This window comes from Astatotilapia calliptera, chromosome 7 (genome assembly GCF_964374335.1).
Source record: "Astatotilapia calliptera chromosome 7, fAstCal68.1, whole genome shotgun sequence".
In the NCBI taxonomy this organism is placed as follows: domain Eukaryota; kingdom Metazoa; phylum Chordata; class Actinopteri; order Cichliformes; family Cichlidae; genus Astatotilapia; species Astatotilapia calliptera.
Window position 1 is genome coordinate 48,562,249 of NC_137428.1, and position 20,947 is coordinate 48,583,195.

Here is a 20,947-nt window from a genome sequence, read left to right on the forward strand (position 1 = left end):
AAAAAAAAATCATACTAGTGTGGCTTGAAGAAGTCCAACCCCTTTCTTTCCAAGCTCCTTAGCCTATAGAAAATTTCATGTCACATAACACCAGAATGGGAATCAAATCATGCAGTTCAAGTACAGAGGAGACTCAGATTTATTTATTCGCCACCTAACAGCACTGATCCATCAACACCGTGTTTCTGGACCCTTTACACATTTATTGAACCACAAATGCAAATTACCTCACAACAGCATCTAATTTCCATTTTAAGACAAATGTTCCACTGTAAGTTCATCAATTGATTTTATTTTAGCAGGTAAATGATGAGAAACAAATAAAACAAACCCATTAAGAAATAAAGGGGGGAAAAAACTTCTTAAAATTCTGTCTATCAGGACTCATTATCTCTTACAGCCCACACAAACACACGTAATATTCTGCATCACCAGTCGCACGACACACACTTCTCTCTCTCTGTATACATTTTAATGACAAATGCAAATGACAGAAATGTTAAAAACATGCAAGACGTAATATGAAGTATGTGAAGTTGAACAGATTGTACTTGCTCAAAAACAGAAAGAAAGAAAGAAAGAAAGAAAGAAAGAAAGAAAGAAAGAAAAAAGCAGGAGTTTTGAGAATTCAGCTTACATTCACCTTCTCGGCAAACCTGCCGCCTCCGCTAGTGCAAAGAAACGGTCCTGCTAAACGAAAATGTCACTCTCGTCTGTGTCATAGGGTTGCATTAAGACTCCATTATTATTATTGCGTGCCTTTAGTGGCCGTCTGAGGTATACAAAACATTATTTTACATACTGTAAGTGATACAGAAACCAGTAACAAGAACCCATGAAGAAGAATCTCCTTATATGCTAGGGCTGTAAGCAGAGGAGTCATACTGGCCAGCTTTCACTGATTCAAGCCGATCGTGTGACATGATTAGAGGTTGTATGACTGAAACAGGAAAAAAAACTGCAGTAACTCTGACAACGTCTTTTACTTGTTTTATCTCTAATGAGGAGCTACTGTGGCAATTACAGTCTGAAACAAGCGCCTTTTGGATTGACTGCCCCTCGAAAATAGAAGAATTAAACTACAGGTCTAAGCCCTCAGTGACATCAGATAGAGCCAAGAAAGAAAAGAGAAAAACAAACAAACAAACATCCGAAACCAGGTGTTTAATGCAGCCCAAGTTCAGCTTTTATCTTACGGGGATTACCTGAACGTAGGACGTCATAATTTTTGCAATTTTGGCCCGGTTTAATATGAGCATCAACCCTTATTAACAGTATACACGGGACAGATGAAAGATAAGCAATAACAGGTCCATTTTAAGTTAAATAGCTGGTATCTCACTGTAAACAGAGCTTTACTGCATAAAGAAGGACCCGCTTCAGAAGCATATTTCAAGTCGCCATATGAGACTTTCTTATTCATTATTAAAAAAATAAGGATGTTGCTGTAGAGGTTTCAAGCTTAAAATGTCATTGTATGCCAGAGTGTTTTGGTCAAACACTAGAAAAACAAACAAACAAACAAACAAAACACAAGTTGTCACAGTCTAGTGTTTTCTCTGTGCTAAGAAATAATATAAAGTCAAAGTCAAGTATGCTTAGATAACATAGATAACAGTTCTTAGTGTAAATAAGTCAGACACTGAGTAATGCTTGATAAACATGACAGAATAACCCTTTAAAGCTGTTCTATTGACTAAGCTCTATGCACCCAAAGTTGAAGAAGCAAATCTATCGCTTAACTCTACCACATGGTCACATGTGCATCCGTTTCCAGTTTCAGCTGTTCGTGTCACAGCTTCAAGGTCATTTTTGTTTGTTCAGCTCTATAATATGGATAAAATATTTAACAATAACTTCTCGTGTATTTTCTCAAGGCACAGCATACTGAAGATATGCAGGTCAGAAGGAAATTTTGCTGAGCCGACAAAACTCTTTGGAGTTTGCGAAGATGGCTTTCGAACTGCATCCAGTGCATAGCCTCAAGCCTCAGGCCACCTCGCGGCAAAGTTCGACCTTAGTTTCTGTGTCAGCCCGAACAAAATGAAGGAGGGACAACAGAGGGGATCAGGGCAGGCTGGATGAGTCCAAGGGCTGGATTTAAAACTGGAGATCTGGCAACTCCATCCCGTCGACCACGGTAGGAGTTGAGACCTCTCCGGTTCTTTTAAGCTCCTCTCACCGTCTGCCATGCTGACAGTCTGCTGGAAGCAAACCTCAGAAAGGCTGCTGGGGAAGTAACTCTGAGTAAAGCAGTCCCTCTGCTGAGATGGCATCCCCGAGCCCAACTGTCCGAAGCGGGCGCTTGCAGACCAGCACCGGTGTGAAGTAAAAGGTGACGTTTCCGCGGCGCCACACTGTAACAGGCTCTGCTGGGTTCAGGGACAGCTGCTCCCGGGGCTCCATGTGGGAGCTATAAAACTCCAGAGGGGCTCTGAGCTCCACCTTGCTGACATCGACAGACTGGAGGCCACAGGCCTGATTGCAGGCCACCCGCGCTCCGGCCATCACCGCCGCCACCTGGTTCCCCCAGTATCCGTCTACTGTAACCAGAATGTGGTAGGCCAGCGTGTGGAAGTGGATCCGAGTGAGATCGGCTTCTGACGATGGCTCACTGCGGCCGTGCTGCTCCAGGATCCACAGGAGGATGTCGCTGACCCGACCCACATCCGGGATGCCTTTCCAGGCCTCCATTTCTGAATGAGGTCCCTCTCCGGCCTGAGAGAGGAAGAGCAGCTCCTGCTCGTTCAACCCAATGGAGCTGACAATGGGCATAACCTGCTAACAGGAATCAGGAAAACAAACAAACAAACAAACTTTAAATATACAGAACTCCACGGGGATGTGAAGACACTAAGCACATGAATCTTTGCTGGAAGAGATTTTGTTAAAACTCAGAGCCACAGCTGCGCTCCACATGTACCTCCTGCATTATGCTGTTCATGTAGTCTTTGTCGGTCATGCTCGCCAACTCCAGGTGGATGGGAATGTCTTTACGGATGTCAGATATGGCCGAGACAGCCTGCAGACAGGAAGCAAAGATCCCAGAATTATATAGCATAAACCTTCGTCAAGGCAGCTCAGTCTCAGGCCGGTGTTTACGTCTAAGGGAACGTTCTTACACTTATTTGGATAAAAACTGTAACATGACAGTTAGAATCCACATATATCATTCCCTATATGCCTACGGTGTCACTACACACACCAGCAGTGAGAAACATAGTTTTAAATAGATCTGTATAGCAATATTATCATTTGACTTCAGATCAATCTGTTGATCTTAAAGGAAAGGTCAGAGGTCAAATATGACATGATATTTTAAATCTTTACTGTCTATATGGCGACACACTTGTAAGAATTATCAGGCAGTTATAAGGCTTTTTATCAATTTATCAATCATGAAGTTGACCTTGAAGACTTCGGTGGATGGCAGCCAAATTTGAATGTATTATCAACATGACCTCGCTCCACACATCTACAAAGTTTGATCAGAATTCGTTCAAAACTTTTCCAGCTATTGTGTTTACAGACAGAATGACATGCACGCACACAAATGCTGCCAAAACCATAACCTCCTTGGCAGATGACCTCAGATTATTTTAGTCATGAACACACAGATAAACTGATGAATAATTGATACAAAGCATCTTCTATCCCCTCGTTACAACAGTGCTTCAAACAGAACTGAAATAGATTTGTGTAAGAAGTGGGTGCAAGGCTGTGTGTGTGTGTGTACACGTACGAAGAGAGGCACTTTTTACATTAAATAAACTCAATCAATAAATAAAAACATATACACTTCTTTCCTGCTGGATATACTGCTGTCTCTCTATTATTGCAGGGTCTTTACAATATAAAGCACCGACTACCGTGAATCTGTGTTATACCAAGAAAACTGAACTGCGTAACAACAAATAATAATGAAGATTAAAGTTTAATAAACTAAACATGAAAGCAGAAGATGAGCTTAAAGCCAGCTGACCTCTTTCAGCCGCTCCTCCCACAGCTCTCGGCCCTGACCGTCCATCATGTGGAGCCCAGACAAGACGACAAGCTCGGGCTGGAACTCTTCCAGGCTTACCACAAAAGTCTCCAGTGAGCTCATCTTCCCGTTGGACATGTCGTGAGAAAAGATGAAGCGGTTGGCTTGAGGTGCCTGAGTTGAACCCCATTTCTCACCTGGAGACAGAGAAGAGGAGCACATGCACACAGCTGTGATATTACTCATCCAGGCTGAAGTGAGGGAAGAAATCTTGCCCGGGCTGCAGCGTCTTCTTCTTTACCTGCTTTATACTCCAGGATGAGGTGAAACTCATCCGTCTCCTGAAGGGAATCTGGGGGAACAATTATCTGCTCATCCAACATCTCGTGAAGTTTAGGACCAACTGGACCACAAAGCAAAACCTGTTACATAAAACAATATTTATAAGCTCTTCATCCAGATACTCTAAACTTCCCCAGCCTGGCTACCATTTACTTATTTTTGTGCCACTTGCTTAGAATAAATTCCTGGATCTGTGACAGAGATGCTCTAATATCCAGAATTACAGTGTTATAGCGTGTTTGGAGGGCTACCAAAGCAAAAAGCTAATGCTTCTAAATAAATGAAACGTTGTGTACGTGTTTAAGACAGAAATATCAAACTGCTGGTCTACCATCAGATCAGGGTATGTTGCAAGCTTCTGAGCAATCAGGGCAGCATTTCCTCCCACGTAGAACTGGAAGACGACACAAAGATTTTTTGAGAAGGAAGTATTTATTTTAAAAAACATTAAAAGAAATAAAGGAAACAGCTGCCTGAGGAGTAAAGCAGCCCTCTTGCCTTTGCATTGGGGTACTCTGCTGCTGCACGCGCAATCCTCTGAAAAGCCTCCCTGTCACTGAAGAAGCGCTCAGCGGCCGCTCCACGCCCCATGTAATGGATGAAAGCTTCCTTCAAGTCCTCTTTGGAGTGCAGCACTTCGTGATCCTGGCCGATGCCAGGATCCACAGCCAGAGCCTGCAGGAGTGAAACTCCTGAGACCACCACGTCCACGCAGGCATTTACCCTTAGAGAGGCAAGTACAGACTACGGGTTATTTCACGGGTAAATCCGACAAAATGACCAAACTGGTGATGTTAAAAAGGAGGCAAATCCACCAGTGTGGTGTCAGTGTCACAAAACAAGTAACAATTCCTTCATTAAAAACATCAGGGTTTTGTACAGATGCAAGGAAAACTTGCTTTAAAGGTACTTTTTGTAGTTCCCCTATCACATTTAACTAACACACCAACAGGGGGCAGAATTACACCAATGGGTGTGTTGATGTTTTTGAATGTTTACTAATTTCTTTAAGCCTTTAAAACAGAGGTTTGACGTTAATGGCACTTATGGAAAATTGTCATACCCCACGTAGCCTGTGGGTCACAGTAAATGTTGTATTCTTTATGTTAAGAGCAAAAGTAAGGGAATTTGAAACCTGCATATTCTAATCTACTAACACAGGTGAATAAAATGCGAGTGGATACCAAACAGCTCAACTGTTTATTTAAGAGCAATCACAAATCTTTTTTGGTATTTTGTTTGACTTTTCCTGATTGGTGGAGACAAAACACTATTAGTGTTCTGCAATTAATTGAAATCATGGCTTGCAAGAGTAATGAGAACGCTCAAAACTTATAAAATGCAAAATCAAGAAAATTGTATTTGAGAATCATCAGTGGACATCCAGATAAGCTGAATTGGTTTTACCACTCATGTTAAATAAAGCATCTCTTCCTGGCGTCACAGCAGTCCTGGATGCAACTACCGTATTTTCACGACCATAAGGCGCACTGTGCTAAAAGGCGCAGTCTCAGTTATGTGTGCCCTTACTGTATTTAACACACACATAAGGCGCACTGGACCATAGGGCGCATACAAGTACCGTATGCGTATTTAAAAATAAAGCGGGAGCAAACGTGAATTCGGTACCTTACTCACATTTCTATTGCCGGTAATCGTCATCATCAACAACACACAAGCATACAAGTGTGCATATTTAAAAATAAAGCAGGAGCAAAACTGAGTTTGGTACTCACATTTTTATTACCAATAATCGTCATCATCAACAACACACAAGCATACAAGTGTGCGTATTTAAAAATAAAGCAGGAGCAAAACAAAGTTTGGTACTCACATTTTTATCATCAATTAAACCCATCGAAGTCCTCATCCTCTGTATCTGAATTGAACAGCTGCACTAAATCTCCATCAAACATGCCAGGTTCACTGTCTTCACCGTCAGAGTCACTTTCCGTGCCGTGCGGCTCCTCGGAAACGATGCCGGCTTTTGCGAAAGCTCGAACAACAGTGCCAGCAGACATGTTAGCCCAAGCATCTACAATCCATTGGCAAATTGTGGCGTAACTCGCCCGGCGCTGCCTTCCACTCTTAGTGAAACTGTGGTCTCCACCGGTCATCCATCGCTCCCAGGCCGCTCGCAGCCTTACTTTGAACGGGCGGTTCACACCGATGTCCAGCGGTTGGAGTTCCTTTGTCAGGCCTCCCGGAATGACAGCAAGCTCACAGTTCATTTGCTTCACAAGTTTTTTCACATCGGCTGTGAGATGGGCACGCATAGAGTCACAGATCAACAGCGATGGTGATGCGTGGAAAAAACCACCTGGTCTCCTTACATACACCTCCCTCAGCCACTCTTTCATCATTTCCTCATCCATCCAGCCCTTTTCATTTGCCTTAATGATGATTTCTGCTGGAAACTTCTCTTTAGGCAAAGTCTTTCGCTTAAAAATCACCATAGGCGGCAGTTTCTGTCCATTAGCATGGCAGCCAAGCACAACAGTAAAAGAAGACTTTTCATACCCCGTTGTGCGTATCGCTACCGTGCTGGTCCCCTTCTTCTCCACAGTGTGACTCACCGGGATGTCAAAAGTGAGCGGGACCTCGTCCATGTTTGTGATGTGGCTGGGCTGGATGTTTTTGTCGCCGATGTGTTTGCTGCAGTAGGAGCGGAAGATGGCCAGCTTTTCCTTATAATCCGCTGGAAGTTGCTGCGCTATCGTAGTCCTGGTCCGGATGGAAAAATGGCACCGTTTCATAAAACGAAGGCACCAAGACGGACCTCCTTGGAAATGTTCAATGTTCATCTCTTCAGCTAGTGAAACTGCTTTTAGCCGAATGGTGACCGTCGAAACGCTTCTCCCGCTCGCTCTTTGCTCGATGATCCACCGCTCGAGTCTTTCCTCCAACTCGGGCCACCTCGCCTTATGTCCGCGGAAACTCAGCTGCGTTTTCTTGACCTGCCGGAGCTTGTTTTCCAGCTTCCTCCATTTGCGAATCATCGATTCGTTTATCTTAAATTCTCTCGCCGCTGCTCGATTTCCATGTTCCTCCGCGTAGCTGATGGCCTTCAGTTTAAACTGTGCTTCGTAAGCGTGTCTCTTTGCCATTTTCAGGGTTGTTAAAACAACGATGTCCTGCATAATGCACATACCTGTTCTTTTATACAGGTATGTGCGATTGTCCCGGTATATACGATCAACGCCCACACTTCACCCTTTAACGTTCTCATGGTGTTCTCTACTACGTCCTCCTTACAACACATAGGGCGCACTGCGCTATAGGGCACGCCGCACTTTTTGAAGAAAATCTAAGACTTTTAAGTGCGCCTTATGGTCGTGAAAATACGGTATCCTACCACTTCAGTGGGACTTCCGGTGTATTGTTTCACTTCTCCCACTTTAAAAAAAAAAAAAAAGGGGGGGGGGGGTTCCATCCCCCCAGTGGGCCGTCCTTCAGCTTCAGCCAATCATCTTTTGCCATGTGATAATCTGGTTGCGTTTATTGGCCATTCCAAAGCAGGCTACAGGTTGCAAATGACTTAATTCTCTTAGACACCTCCTTCTCCTCAGCTCTGACTCATGACAACACATTCCTTCACACTGGCAGAGCAGACTACAGCCTCTTCATGTGCACAGCACCTTCAGGTGACACGCCTGAGTAAATGCACAAATCTATTTCTTACAAAGACCTCTGTTAATGTTTAACTCTGTGACTCACCCCACTGCCACTCTGCTCCACTGCCGGGTTGGTAGAGTTATCAGAGCCTCCCAGGCGCTGGAGATCACCCGCTCCAAGCTGTTCTGACTGTTCAGGTTTTGAGATGAAGTCTGGAAGTTGGGCAGGCTGATGTACTGCAGGATCTGCTCCGGCAGCTCTGGACTGCCGTAGAAATAGCCAACGGCTAGTGCCAGCAGGGCCGCTACCAAAGCCTTCCTCCACATGATGCTCTCCCACACACTCCTGAGACAAAGGAAGTCGGACACTCTCGCTTTAATATTAACCATTGGTATTCAAAACTCATCCAGTCATGCAGGAGATGTTTCATATATTTATACAAGCTGTAACATTTTCTTAATCTTGCAGGTTTCTTAACTAAAACTATTTGGTGTTATCTATTAATGGATTGACAAAAAAAACAAAAAAACAAAAACAAACAAAGAGCAGCTTTTTAATTATTTTTAATTTTAAAAAATGTAAAAAAAAATAAATTAAGAAATCAGATCACCGTAAAAGTCTAAATTCCTCTAAATGTCTTGTATCACACTGGAATTAAGACAGGGGCTCCAACAACTGCAGTCCCTCCAATGGCCACTTGAGGAATCAGTCCTCTACTAAAACATCAGGTTTAACACCAAAATAAATAGGTTTACAGCCTGGCACAGGACAAACAAACAAACAAACACACCCACAACCTTACCTCTATGGATAGTGTCCTTCAATTAAATCAACATTAGATGTTGTTGTTGTTTTAAACATAACATCGATTTGCATTTTGCTAAGGCTCAAAGATAAAGGTACATTTCTGTTTCGCACAAACTTGCTACTTTTTAACTTTTAAATCTGCAAGTTTGTTTATTGTAAATTTCCACATTTGTTTGTGGACATTTCTTTCATCCAGTTATGATTCGTAAATTGATTTATGTATAATGAACTATACTATACTACTATACAATGACCCCCTTCAGTCCCCCAGCCTCTTATTTATTTATTTTAACCTAATACAATTCACATTTTCTGATTCAGATTGTCTCAGTTGATACGATCCAGATTGACACCAAGATGAAACTGCAGGTTTAAAATATGATCTCCGTGTTTCGTGCTAATAATACCAAGAGTTGCTCTGGTAGGCACAGGGAGCCCATTGCCCTCTAAGCTGCAAATATACTGTGCACATTAATGCATAGTATGCTGGGTTAACTTAGTGCAAACGTGGACACACAGAATGTGTTAGCTAACACGCTAGCAGCCCTCAGGCTGTATGTTTGCTCACAGTTTAGCAAAGATAATCTGCATGTAGCAAGTAGCTTTAGCTAGTCGGGGTTATTCGGAGATCTCATTTAGAAAGGAGGCTCGCAGCCAAACACTTGCTGTACAGTCGGATCAGTTTAACAAACAGCTCTTGTTACAATCGAAGTAGCCAAAGCTTCACTGTAAGTTGTCAGCGGCACGTACCGAAAATCTGCTTTAAAGGGATTCAAAGTCTGTCAGTCACGAAGAAGATCCAGCTTCCTGGTAAGTCACACAAAGTAGGTCCAGACACCGGAAAACTACCGGTGTATAGAGGGAGCGGCAGCTGAAGAAGTCGGTACAAGTCATTCAAGGAACACGGAGTGGGGAAAAGACGGTAGACCGCCAGCAGCGGCTTCCGTCTACCGTAACGCGCATGCGCTACTCCACGCTGCATTGAGGTACTGTTGTTAAAGTGGGAAGAACAGGAAAAAAACGTTTCTACTTAGGAGGATTAAATTTTACTCATCAATACAAGATGGTTATTCCAGCTCAAACCGTCAAACTCGGTTTAGTTTATAATCCCAAGTGACTGGAACCAGTTAAAAAAATAATGAAATTTTAATTGCAGTTTTTACTTTTATCTCATTTAACTAATGTCACTTCACTGTAATAGCCTAGGGCCTGAGACACAACCAAGATCACAAGCATTAGTGAAAGACACTCCTTATCAGACTGCTTTAAAAATCCCAAATGACAGAAAGCATTATTTATTGTTAAATCCTTTGGTGAGGATAGGAGGAGGGAGGTTGGCCCGCTTCAGGCGTCTCAGGAAGTGGAGGCGCTGCTGGGGCTTTTTGGTGATAGAGGTGGTGTTGGTGAGGTGAGGTCGTCTGAGATGTGAACTCCCAGGAACTTGATGCTGTTAACAGTCTCTACAATGGAACCTCGGATGCTGAGTGGTGTGTGGGTGGAGCGAGTCTTCCTGAAGTCGAAAATCACCTCCTTGGTTTTGTCCACATTCAGTGACAGGTTGTTCTCGCTGCACCAGTACGCCAGCTGCTGAACCTCATCTCTGTACGCCGACTCGTCGTTGCTGCTGATGAGTCCAACCACGGTTGTGTTGTCAGTGAACTTGATGATGTGGTTAGAGCTGTGTAGGGCGGTGCAGTCGTGTGTCAGGAGAATGAACAGTGGGCCGAGAACACAGCCCTGAGGAGCTCCTGTGCTCAGCCTGATGGTGCTGGAGATGTTGTCGCCGATTTGGACGGACTGAGGCCTCTCTGACAGGAAATCTAGTATCCAGTTGCAGAGAGAGGTGCTCAGTCCCAAACTTGCTGAGTTTAGCTCACTGATATCTGTGCATTGTATAAGTTTTGGGTTGTAAGGTCATACTTCCCATAAAGCCCAAAGAAAGCATACTCTTCTGACTTGATTGGTTTGTTTCTTTTATTCAGAGTGAAAAGGTTTGACCTGGTTCTGAAACAAACAAAATAGGAAGCCACTCAAAACCCCAGCCATATAACATCTTTACAAGCAAGCACAAGTCCTGCCTGAACTGCTTGTTGTTACTTCCTACTTCTTACTTCAAGCAAAGTGGGTGTGGCAGCTGTGCAGAAAAATAAAGACTGCACTTTTTTTTACTGTATTTGCCACACTCAATCACTAATTTATATATTTTAAAAAAATGCATTAGATTGGGTATTCAAATTATTTCAAAGCCTTTGTGGATATCAATATTGTTTTTAATCGAAACACTTGAACCCAAACCAGGCTTTAGAAACAAAGTTTAGAAAGTTTCTAGAACGGAGTGCTGCCAGAAACATTAAATGACCAAAGACAATAAAGTACAACTTCAGATGCTTGGGGCCAAAATATGAAATAAATATGAGTTAAAGATAAGGGAACCCAGAGACCAGAAACACAAACTAACCCTTTATATTCTTAACACACCTTAGGCGGATTTAAGATTTTCTTTTCAAATGTTGATAGAGGGGAAAAACATGGTCACCTGTGCAGAAGAGCAGGAGCAAAGCAGTTCTCTGCATAAACAGAGCAGATAAGCTAGTCCATGTGTATTACTATATCAATGAAGACCCGTGCAACAGTGTTGTGCATCAGCTGCAGATGGAATAGAGTGGATCCGGTAATGCCTGTTTAATGCAGTAGTTCAGTGTGGAGAAGATTGGTGCCGTCTTAAGCTTCAGTTTCAGAAAACTGTTATTAGTGTCTAGTTATAGCCACTGTAGTATTTGGGGGACCAATAACAAATTCTGAAAGCATTTGTTGTCACTCCAGTAATCCTATCTCCGTATCCACAGGGGGAACTGGCTTATGATTGTAAACGGATACATTTCCAACCTAAAGATAGAAAGTGTCTACACAATAATTCTCAGATTGTTACTTCCTACTTCTTACTCCAAGCAAAGTGGGTGTGGCAGCTGTGCAGAAAAATAAAGACTGCACTTTGAGAAGAGCAGGAGCAAAGCAGTTCTCTGCATAAACAGAGCAGATAAGCTAGCAGCTAGCAGATAAGCTAGTCCATGTGTATTACTATATCAATGAAGACCCTTCTAAGTGTCTACACAATAATTCTTCCCCTGCCTTCAGCTGCTCCATCAAAAGAAAGTGCATTTTCTTGTTCTACATGTTCATAAAGAAAATTCACACGAGACCAGTTCGACTCTTTATTACAAATTTACTATAAACATGGTACAAAAGTTACACATGTCAAACCTTTGACTGAACAAATATGGCTTTAAAACGTAACCTCATATTTAAAATATATTACAGTCAGGATATTAGACATTGTATGCACTAGCTCTGTGCTACTCCTGGTTATGACTCTACAGGTTAAACGGTTACGAGCATATCCTAAAATGTGTAAAGTGTTTTCCTAAAATATTTCATTAAACTTTGAATCTAGCCCTTTGTTTTAAAATAACTTCCCACTTGCTTAGACACAGTGAATTATACGAGAATTGAGGCTGTGGTTTGAATCAGTCAGTATGAACAACACCATACTGCCTGATGCTGTCCATCATGTTCACAGTGTAAAAAAAATTAAAACGGCTCTATGAGATATTGTGTTACTTGGTTTAAATACGAGAACGTTAAATACATCTTTTCCACTGACGGTGCCCAATCCGGAACATAGTTTCAGCATTTCTACTCTAAAACGTAGATCCCTGTGGCGACAGCACGAACTCCACTGATAATGGCACATTTAGTCTGCCATGATTTTCTTTCCCCTAAAATTCCATCAACTTCCGCCATTTATGCGCTGTTATTTTTCCCACCAGTCATCTGACCTACTTCTCAAATCTGCCACAATGTGAGTTGGATTTCAGAAGACACTAAAAGAGAAATAAACCATGCGCCGTGTCTGTGCTGTAGTAACAATGGGTGGAGCACTGCAGCAACAAAGCCTGGGTGACGGGTTTCAGTCCCACTGGGTCAACCACACAGAAACTCTTCTTTTGCTTTGTCTTGTTGTGCTGATGGTTTTCTTAAAAAAAACTATTTTTGAAAATCATGTGTTTTTAGCTATAGCTCACTTTAAGTTAGAACATTAGGCTTCTGGGTGGGGCCAGATGTGGGGAGGGTGGGCTCAGGTTCAGCGATTGTGGGGGCATTGAAGCTGACCCGGACGTCCCGGGGGTAAAACCCCTGAAGAACCCCATCTACAACCACATCTGGAAGACCTGCAAGACAAACTTTGCTTTAAAGAAACTTTCCATATCTGCAGTAAAGCACCAAACAACAAAACTAATTTCTCCATGCCGTGCGTTCACCCTACCTGAAGTGCTGTCGGTGAGATAAGGATCCTGAAAGAATCCCAGCACTCGCTGATTGGTAAACTGATAACTGAGTAAGCGAAAGCAAAACATAATCGATTGATTTCATGCAATGAGTGTGAGTTGGAACTCAGCTGTCATCATTCATATAAAACACTGTTTGCACAAATACTGAGAAACAGGAAATACCAGTAATACTCCCACCTGTCATCTTGGCTGTCAAGTTCATCAAGCGATCTGAAATCAGAGCAGATAATTACTAAATACTGCCAAAAATTTCGAAATGAAATGCTTTGTGATGCTGCATAGTTGGCCATTTTATACAATGGAGTTTGCAGGGATGGACGACTTTTAAAATGAGCCACTCGAGGGACTGCAGCTTTTGTCACTTGCTTCAGATTCCCAAAACCAACAGGTAAAAGAATGGTGGCTGGTTCCATCTTTTATATACAGACCATGTTTTTAAGGATTTATTACATTTACAGTATAATTTAAAGAGACACAACTAATAAAGACTAGTGTGCCTACATATAGCACACTAGTCTTTATAATTAGTTGTACCCTACACATCCTGTGTGTTCTGTAGGAGCAGCAGGGACTTAACAGAGCCTCATTAAATGCACTGTGGGGTAGAGTCAGGGTTGCTACTGCTCCAGATCGCTGTTTCTGAAGATTTATTATGTTGTCACATTGCCCCCCGTGACCATTAATAGAGGCGCTAAATATAGCAAAATGTCCGGCTTCTCCAGACTGAAGGACTTACTCCATGCTGCTCTTGTTCCCCGTGTGGAAATGTCTAACGTGGAGGAAGTCCAGCAGCACCTGCGGCACATCTTCATACTGGTAGATGACATCCTGGAGAAAAAAAAAGAAGAAGAAGAAAAAAAAAAAAAAAAAAAAAAAGAGCATGTTTTCTTTAACAGTTTTTAGGGGCAAAACATACAAGAAAGGAAAAAAAAAACCCACCTTTATTTAGACAGTAGTATAACCACATAATATTATAAAGTGTGATCTTTCATCAGCAGAAATATACATAACATTTACCCCGGAGCCCGTCACAGGAAAACACTTCCTCAAACCTGAAAAGTGTTTATTAAATTCAAAGTTTCAGGTCAAGGTCAGTGTAGCCGAAATCTCTGAATTCAAACTGTTCTAAACTTTCAGTTTCAAGCAGTTTTTTCTGTGAATAATGCAAAACTAAACCATTAGAGTACACAAATATAAACATTTGGAGTTACAAAATGAGAATCACAGATCCATTGAACTAAAGTTTTGTGCGTTACTCAGTGAGGTCCTTGCAAATTTCTTTGATGCCGAGTAAGTGTCAGCTGATGGGGTTTTATCTAAATCTAGTCACGGTTGAATAATAGTTCAAAAGATCAATTCTATACAGTTCAAGGAGCACGATTTTACATTTGGTTCTGCATTAAATGAACAGATGAACAGAAGCCAATATGGGGGAAATATGCTCTCTCTTTCTAGGCCCTGTCAGTACTCTCGCTACAGCGTTTTGAATCAGCTGAAGCCTTTTCAGGGAGTTTTTAGGACATCGTGATAACAACAAATTACAATAGTCCAGCCTAGAAGTAATAAATACATGAAGTAGTTTATCCAGCATCACTCTGAGACAGGATGTCTCTAATTTTAGAGATATTGTGCAAATGCACGAAAGCAGTTCTACATATTTGTTTAATATGCACACTGGGGAACAAGTGAAGTTGTTCGTTCTTTTTAACACTTTCTAGTAAGAGAAAGTTTGGGTTCAAGGATAGTTTTCTACTACTTCTGTATCAATATTAGAATAAATTGAGATAAACAACACGTTCCAAAGAGAGGAAAGCACACATCAACACTTTGAAGCCCGTTTCTCATCCTACTGAGCTGTTTGTCTTCACACTTAATCAGTCACATTTTTATGATGCTAACAGCAGGAACAGATGGGCAATTGTTGTGCTGGTCCAGAAAGGTTAGCTTCACTACCCAACAAATTAGAAAGAATTTAATTTAGAACATAAATAATAAATAATCTGATCTAGTTCTCACTTTGTAAGAAATCGTCAGACCATCTACTCTACATGGACATAATGTTGACATCGTTCCATTTACAGATCAGTTTTTGCAGTTTCACACTGACCACCTGTCACCTGGGAGCAGTGTTGGTCAAATTACTTGAAAATAGTAATTAGTTACTAATTACTGAATACTTCTCCAAGTAATACTATTACTTTACTGATTACTTATTTTCAAAAGTAATTAGTTACTTTATTACTTTTTAAAAACATGACACACAACCTGAAGTCAAAGGAGCTTGCACAGAAAAGCGTCTGGACTTCTTTAAGTTGCTTGAAGACGTTTCACCTCTCATCCGAGAAGCTTCTTCAGTTCTAAGGTCAAATGGTGGAGAGTCCCAGATTTAAACCTAGTGGGAGTTTCCCCCCAAAGAGGGACAAAAGGACCCCCTGATGATCCTCTAATCACCTGAGCCAAGGTGTGAAACTGGGTGTGGGTCCCAATCAGCCAGGTGTGAGCTCTTTGTGAAACCTGGCCCCACCTTATCATGTGATTTCCTGACGTCAGATGTCCCAGGATGTGAGTGGGCGTTAAGGCGTCTGGGGAGGGAACTCAAAACTGGATTATAGATGGCAGAGAGTTGGTGTCATAAACCACCGCCTCTGTTCAAAGATGGTCGCTCACAGTGGACACAGATGGCTTCTTTGACGACGATGACCTGGATGACTGAGAACCTTCAAAGACGCAACCTGAATACGTTATAAAGCAACTGACCTTTCAGCCCAATTCTTTTATTCTTCTATTTTATATTCAATATAACATTGAATCAAATGAAAAAGTCTCTTTTTAAAACTTGTTTTATTAGTTTTAATATTTGAACGTTATGCACATTGCATGAAGCAAATTAAATTATATGCAACATTCTCCGACTGGAAGAAATTTGTTGAACATTTAAACCTATTTTCTGCATATTCTGCATAATTTTGTGTGTTTACACTCGCTCTTTCAAATAGATGCAAGTAAAACACAGCAGAAAATAAATAAACTTACTAAATGACTTTGATCTGCGACTAAACTGATGCTCCACATCTCCTTTATCAGGCTGAGGTTTATTTTTCAGATGTCTCCAGTTTAAAGTCTCAGAGCTCTAACGTGCAGCCGTCACATTAGAAATAAACAGCAGCACATTCAGCAAAAAAGTAATCAAATTAAAGTGTTTATTTTACTGCTCTGTGCGCTAAATCACCAGATTAATGATTTACTGCAGCATGTCCTTTTATAACAGTGTTGCATTTTCTAATGTTCTTTAGAGATTTTTAATCACCGCTTCATTTTCATCTGATTGGAGTAGGTAGCACTCATAGAAAGAAGAGTCATTTGATCTTTGAAATGCCTTTTTTTAGATCGATCAGATGGTGCCAACACACACCTTTCACATGAATGTGCAGGGGAAACTTTGGTTTTACTTGGCCAGTTGATAACCAGCGTTGAGTGACTGCATAACCTGATTTCCACTGTTGGGGTAAGTGAATCCAGATAACGCAGAAATACGTTGGTTATGTTGAACCCGCTTCGTAATCCAAGCCTCAGATGTCTTACCTGGACATAATCTTCCAGCTCTTGCCTCCTCTGCTCCGGAGGTTTGGTCCTCAGATGTTGGTTCCTTTTGCTCGGGAAATCTGGAGTCTGGACGATTTTCCTGAGCTGTATGTGGTAGCAGCACAAGAAGCCTCAAACATTTCAAACAGACAGATCTGGGTCCCATTTAACATCCTTATCATAGTAAAAGCAGCTCTGGTCATAAAACAAAGATCATACTTTTCTGTGGAGATTTTGAAATTCACTGTTTCTTCTCAGCACAAAATGTTTCCTCTCGTTGAACAAGACTTCAATTCTGAAGAGCTGCAAATAAGAGAGCAGGACACACACAGAGGATTCATTCTTTAGTCACTACTGAGGCATGTGGGTCTTTCTAAAAGGTGGGAACTAAGTGGTAGAAGTTGCGTTAAGTGTTGTGCTTCTCTAAAATAAAATGATGAGCAGGGATTAGGTAATAGCGGAAGAAAATGCAACATGACAGAACCTGCTAAACTTCAAACCGAGCATCAGACTTGGGAAAAGGGTGACTTTGTTGCTAGCAGTAGTCAAAGCTCGTCATCTTAATCTGGTTTCCTGAACATTACAAAGAGTTTGCTGCACGGAAATTTTAGACCAGGCACCTCTGGGATGTAGTGTAACAGTAGATTTACATCATGGATGTACAGCAAACAAATTTGAGGCAACAGCGTGATGCTGTTACATTTATGAGGCAAAATCTCTGATCTCTGTTTCCAGCACCTTCTTAAATAGAAGTCTGCTCTGAAAGCAAAAGAGAGTCCAACTGAAAATTGTAATTATTTTTCCTTACTAAGAAAAGCATGTAAGCCAATTGTCTTTTAAAAAAACCCCAAAAAAACCCAAATGTGTATGTTATGTTTTAACAAATGATTTTTATTATAGTGCAGTTCACTTACACTCAGGTTTAAGAAACAAAAGAACAACTGAGTGAGACGAATCCTTGAGTTACAAAAGTCTATTCAGAATGACAATTTTTAAACAACTAATGAGAAATTTCCTGCAACTTATGAAAAAACAAAAACAAAAGAGGGCCTCTCCTGGTACCAGCAAAATGTTACTAATGAAGTGAAACAACAATCAGGCGACTGTGGGGCTCCACTTTGAAATAAAGACATTTTCTTTTGTATTTCACAGACTGGTTCATAATACAAGAACATGACTTCTCCACTAGTCGGAGGCACAGAGCTTCTGATTTCACTCTGCAAATTCGATATATCCACTCTTTCTTTCCTTCACAATGATGAGTCAACTTTTAAATAGAGTTAGTATGCTAACATGTACATATCTTATATATGACTACTTTGTATGACTGTCTTTTGCTATTTTCTAACATGGAAGTAGTCCAACGTCGTTATAAATAACTACCTGTAATTAAAAAAAAAAAATTGTTAAATAACTTCAAAGAAATCTGAATTTAACGTGTGTAAGCTGTGATTTTATTGTAGCACAGGGAATTGGAACAATCAAGAACAATTATAGTAAAGATGGAAAACTAATTAAAAAACAATTTAAAAAAAGAGAGGACATTTTAGTGTTTGTTAGTTTGATAAAATCTGTTGTCACAACCCGATGAGCTGTCGGTGGATTAATGAGACTTTGAAGGTCTACAAGGCTGCGAATCACCTGCTTTCAAAAGTTCTGGTTTTATTGTACTAAACATTAATATATATCGGCATACAATAGCAATATAATAAAAATAAGAGAGACTAAAACTCTGAGGTTAATAAAAACTAAACCACTCTGGAAACCAAGTGAAACTAAACTGAATGAAAAACATAAAAAAGCTCAGGCTTCACACGGCTCTGAACGCTCAGCTTCTACTCTATGATCTGTGTGATGTCAGAGAGACAGGATATTCTTAATATGGTCATCTCAAGTGACCAGCCTGAGTCAGTGCTACTACATGTTTTAGCTGTGTAGATAGCATTAGCCTTTAGTCATATATGAAATAATCATCATCATAGGATTAATACATTCACACACATTTATAGTACACATATTACTATTAAGCAGTTTGGTTAAAAGTGGCATTAAACAAACTTTATACCGGTCTGACTTACAGTTTGGTACCCTGCATCTTCTTTCTGAGGATATAAAACTCTTCATACTTGTGACGTGCTTAGACCAAGTCCTTTTGCACTTCGCTCTCCAATGTGCGCCTTTTTCTTGTTTTGTATATATTCCTCTTGGCTGTATATATGCATTCTTCTGTTTGCTATTTTTTTCCTGCTGTCTTTACTATTTATACTTTTTGACTCCTGTGCAGTTGGCGTGGAACACCCATAATTTCGTTGTACATGTACAATGACAATAAAGGACTATTATAATGTATTCAATTCTATATCCTTTAGATCCTTCAGGCCCTTCAGATGTCTCTTGTTGTGAGCGTGCCAATTATCTTTCCAGGCTTTTTCATCAAATTTTGAGTTTGTGATGTGAGCTTGACAGGCAGAGTGTCACGAATATGGGGAACAATGGGACTGTGGGCTACTCTTGATTGTGTTTGAGATGTTGTTGATCCTTTCATTTATGGCACAGAAACCATAACAAAAAGCTTCTTTGCAGTGAAATGAAACCAAGTGTTTAAAAAAAAAAGTGTCTGCTGCCACCACGGTCTGAGTTGCTGTTTCAATCTTTCAGAATTTTTCCACGGTTCTTCCTCTTCTGGTTGATCTCTACTGTCACTATATTTCAAGCCCACTTTTCAACCAATCAGCAAACTGCTTACACACAGCATCATCAGCCTCCTCATACCCTGTTACTTGTTTGGAGAAATGCATGCAAGCATGTCTGCTTAGGCTGCATACCCAAGAAACCTCAGTCTGCGTGAACAGGGCACAAACAAGGTGCCATCGTTTCTGCTTCAGAAGGTTTGAATGGCAGGTTATTGGAGCACTGTCTCCAATAACCTGCCATTCAAACCTTCTGTTTGTGACAGGCAGCCAATCACAATGAAGCTGGCTTAAGAGAGAGAGGAGCTTAAACTGTTTTTTTTTGTCCAGACAGAGTCATCCTCTGTCTGGGGAATTTAGCTTTGAGGGATTTAGAATATGACCAATATACCAATAAGGATTATTTTGAACAGTGAATGCAACGTTACTCTAGTAGAATCCAGGAAAATAAAGAAGATAAAGCTGAAATGAGTAGAATAGGTCCCTTTTAAAAAGTGCTATGATGGTTTTATATTGCTATTTTATTGTGAAGCACTTTGGTATACCGTTGGTTTTTAAATGTGCTATATAAATAAATTTGTATTGTATTTGAGAGTCTGACCCCTTCTTAAAGATGTTCCTGCAGCAGAGGAAGTATAACTGAAGTCTTACATGCATATCTAAGAATTGATCGTCAGTTTAAGTTTTCACTTACAAATAATATAAAGATCTGATAAATTTAAAGAATAATGTGCAGAAGGATTGTATAAATAAATAAATAAATAAATAAATACCAGCTCAGCAAACTTCAACCTTAAAGTGTAGTCCTCAGGTTAATGCATCAACAATTACATCTAGTCACATTATAAGTGAGAGCGGCTGGGCTTCAAGTATTTACAGTGTAAAATCACAGCAACTAGGGCCACAGTTACTGTGAGTTGCTGCTGCGTTTACTGAGGAAATCACCTGAACGCATTTAGTAATAAGGATAATTGTATTTGTTGTTGCAAGAAAAAAAATTGCGTAATTCTTGCCACTCTGGAGTGGAAAAAACCCCTGAGCTGAACTCACTGTCACTCTTCCTGCAGGTAGCCCGGCTTACCTGGCGTCCCCGGAAGACAAAGTTTTACTGATTATCAAGCGAAAAAAATTGCTTGTGTCCAGATAAACCGCAGTCGTAATTTCATCCCGCTGGATTTGCGCAAAAAAACCCAAAACAAAAAACCCCGATAACACTAAAATGCCGCGTCCTCACCTTTTTAGTCTTTCCCGACTCATCCACCTCCTTCTCCATCGATGGTATCGACACTTGAATCATGGGGAAACTTTCCTGCAACACCATCGGACAGCGGTCTTTATAATCTACTCGCTGCCGCTGACTGCAGACAGAGCGGTAACTCCACGCACTGTTCTCCGTGTCCGGAAACTCCGGGATAAGGGTCAGTGTGTGCGCTCTGTAGGTCTCCGCTCGGTTTCCTCCTGCGCCCCACCTACACACTAATTGGACAAACCCATCCACGAGCTCCTTCTGGCACATTAAAGGCACAGATCAGATTTTAGGACCCGAAGCGTGACGGTGGGCAGCGTTGACTGGAGTTTCT

The 20,947-nt window shown here is 41.1% G+C and overlaps 2 protein-coding genes across 3 annotated transcripts; both read right to left on the reverse strand.

Moving 5' to 3' along the window:
- Positions 1–1,149: 1,149 nt before the first annotated feature.
- adpgk (ADP-dependent glucokinase) lies at positions 1,150–9,700 on the reverse strand. 2 transcript variants are annotated; one of them, XM_026175194.2, is made up of 8 exons: positions 9,497–9,700; positions 8,042–8,284; positions 4,823–5,048; positions 4,656–4,718; positions 4,284–4,404; positions 3,983–4,179; positions 2,924–3,022; positions 1,150–2,778 (listed from the first exon to the last, which is right to left on the reverse strand). In XM_026175194.2, the coding sequence occupies exons 2-8, from the start codon at positions 8,263–8,265 to the stop codon at positions 2,218–2,220; spliced, it is 1,491 nt and encodes a 496-aa protein (XP_026030979.1). In that variant the 5' UTR covers positions 8,266–8,284; positions 9,497–9,700; the 3' UTR covers positions 1,150–2,217. The 2 variants fall into 2 exon arrangements, with proteins under 2 accessions (XP_026030979.1, XP_026030978.1); XM_026175193.2 differs by having other exon boundaries at positions 1,150–2,781.
- A 2,245-nt stretch (positions 9,701–11,945) lies between these two features.
- Positions 11,946–20,947, reverse strand: snx22 (sorting nexin 22). The gene is made up of 7 exons (XM_026175196.2): positions 20,602–20,947; positions 16,897–16,980; positions 16,678–16,782; positions 13,832–13,923; positions 13,273–13,305; positions 13,071–13,138; positions 11,946–12,975 (listed from the first exon to the last, which is right to left on the reverse strand). Exons 1-7 carry the CDS (start codon positions 20,881–20,883, stop codon positions 12,830–12,832), a joined length of 810 nt encoding a protein of 269 aa, XP_026030981.1. The 5' UTR covers positions 20,884–20,947; the 3' UTR covers positions 11,946–12,829.

Bases quoted from the DNA above. Each gene is read 5' to 3' on its own strand.
- adpgk (XM_026175193.2), bottom strand. From the start codon at position 8,265: ATGTGGAGGAAGGCTTTGGTAGCGGCCCTGCTGGCACTAGCCGTTGGC. The intron at 4,719-4,822 runs GCAAGAGGGCTG...GTCGTCTTCCAG, and splicing joins CAGAGTACCCCAATGCAAAG to TTCTACGTGGGAGGAAATGC. The intron at 4,180-4,283 runs GTAAAGAAGAAG...CTCTGTCTCCAG, and splicing joins CATCCTGGAGTATAAAGCAG to GTGAGAAATGGGGTTCAACT.
- snx22 (XM_026175196.2), bottom strand. From the start codon at position 20,883: ATGTGCCAGAAGGAGCTCGTGGATGGGTTTGTCCAATTAGTGTGTAGG. The intron at 16,783-16,896 runs GTATGATCTTTG...TACCACATACAG, and splicing joins TTCAAAATCTCCACAGAAAA to CTCAGGAAAATCGTCCAGAC. The intron at 13,139-13,272 runs GTGGGAGTATTA...TCGCTTACTCAG, and splicing joins CTTGACAGCCAAGATGACAG to TTATCAGTTTACCAATCAGC.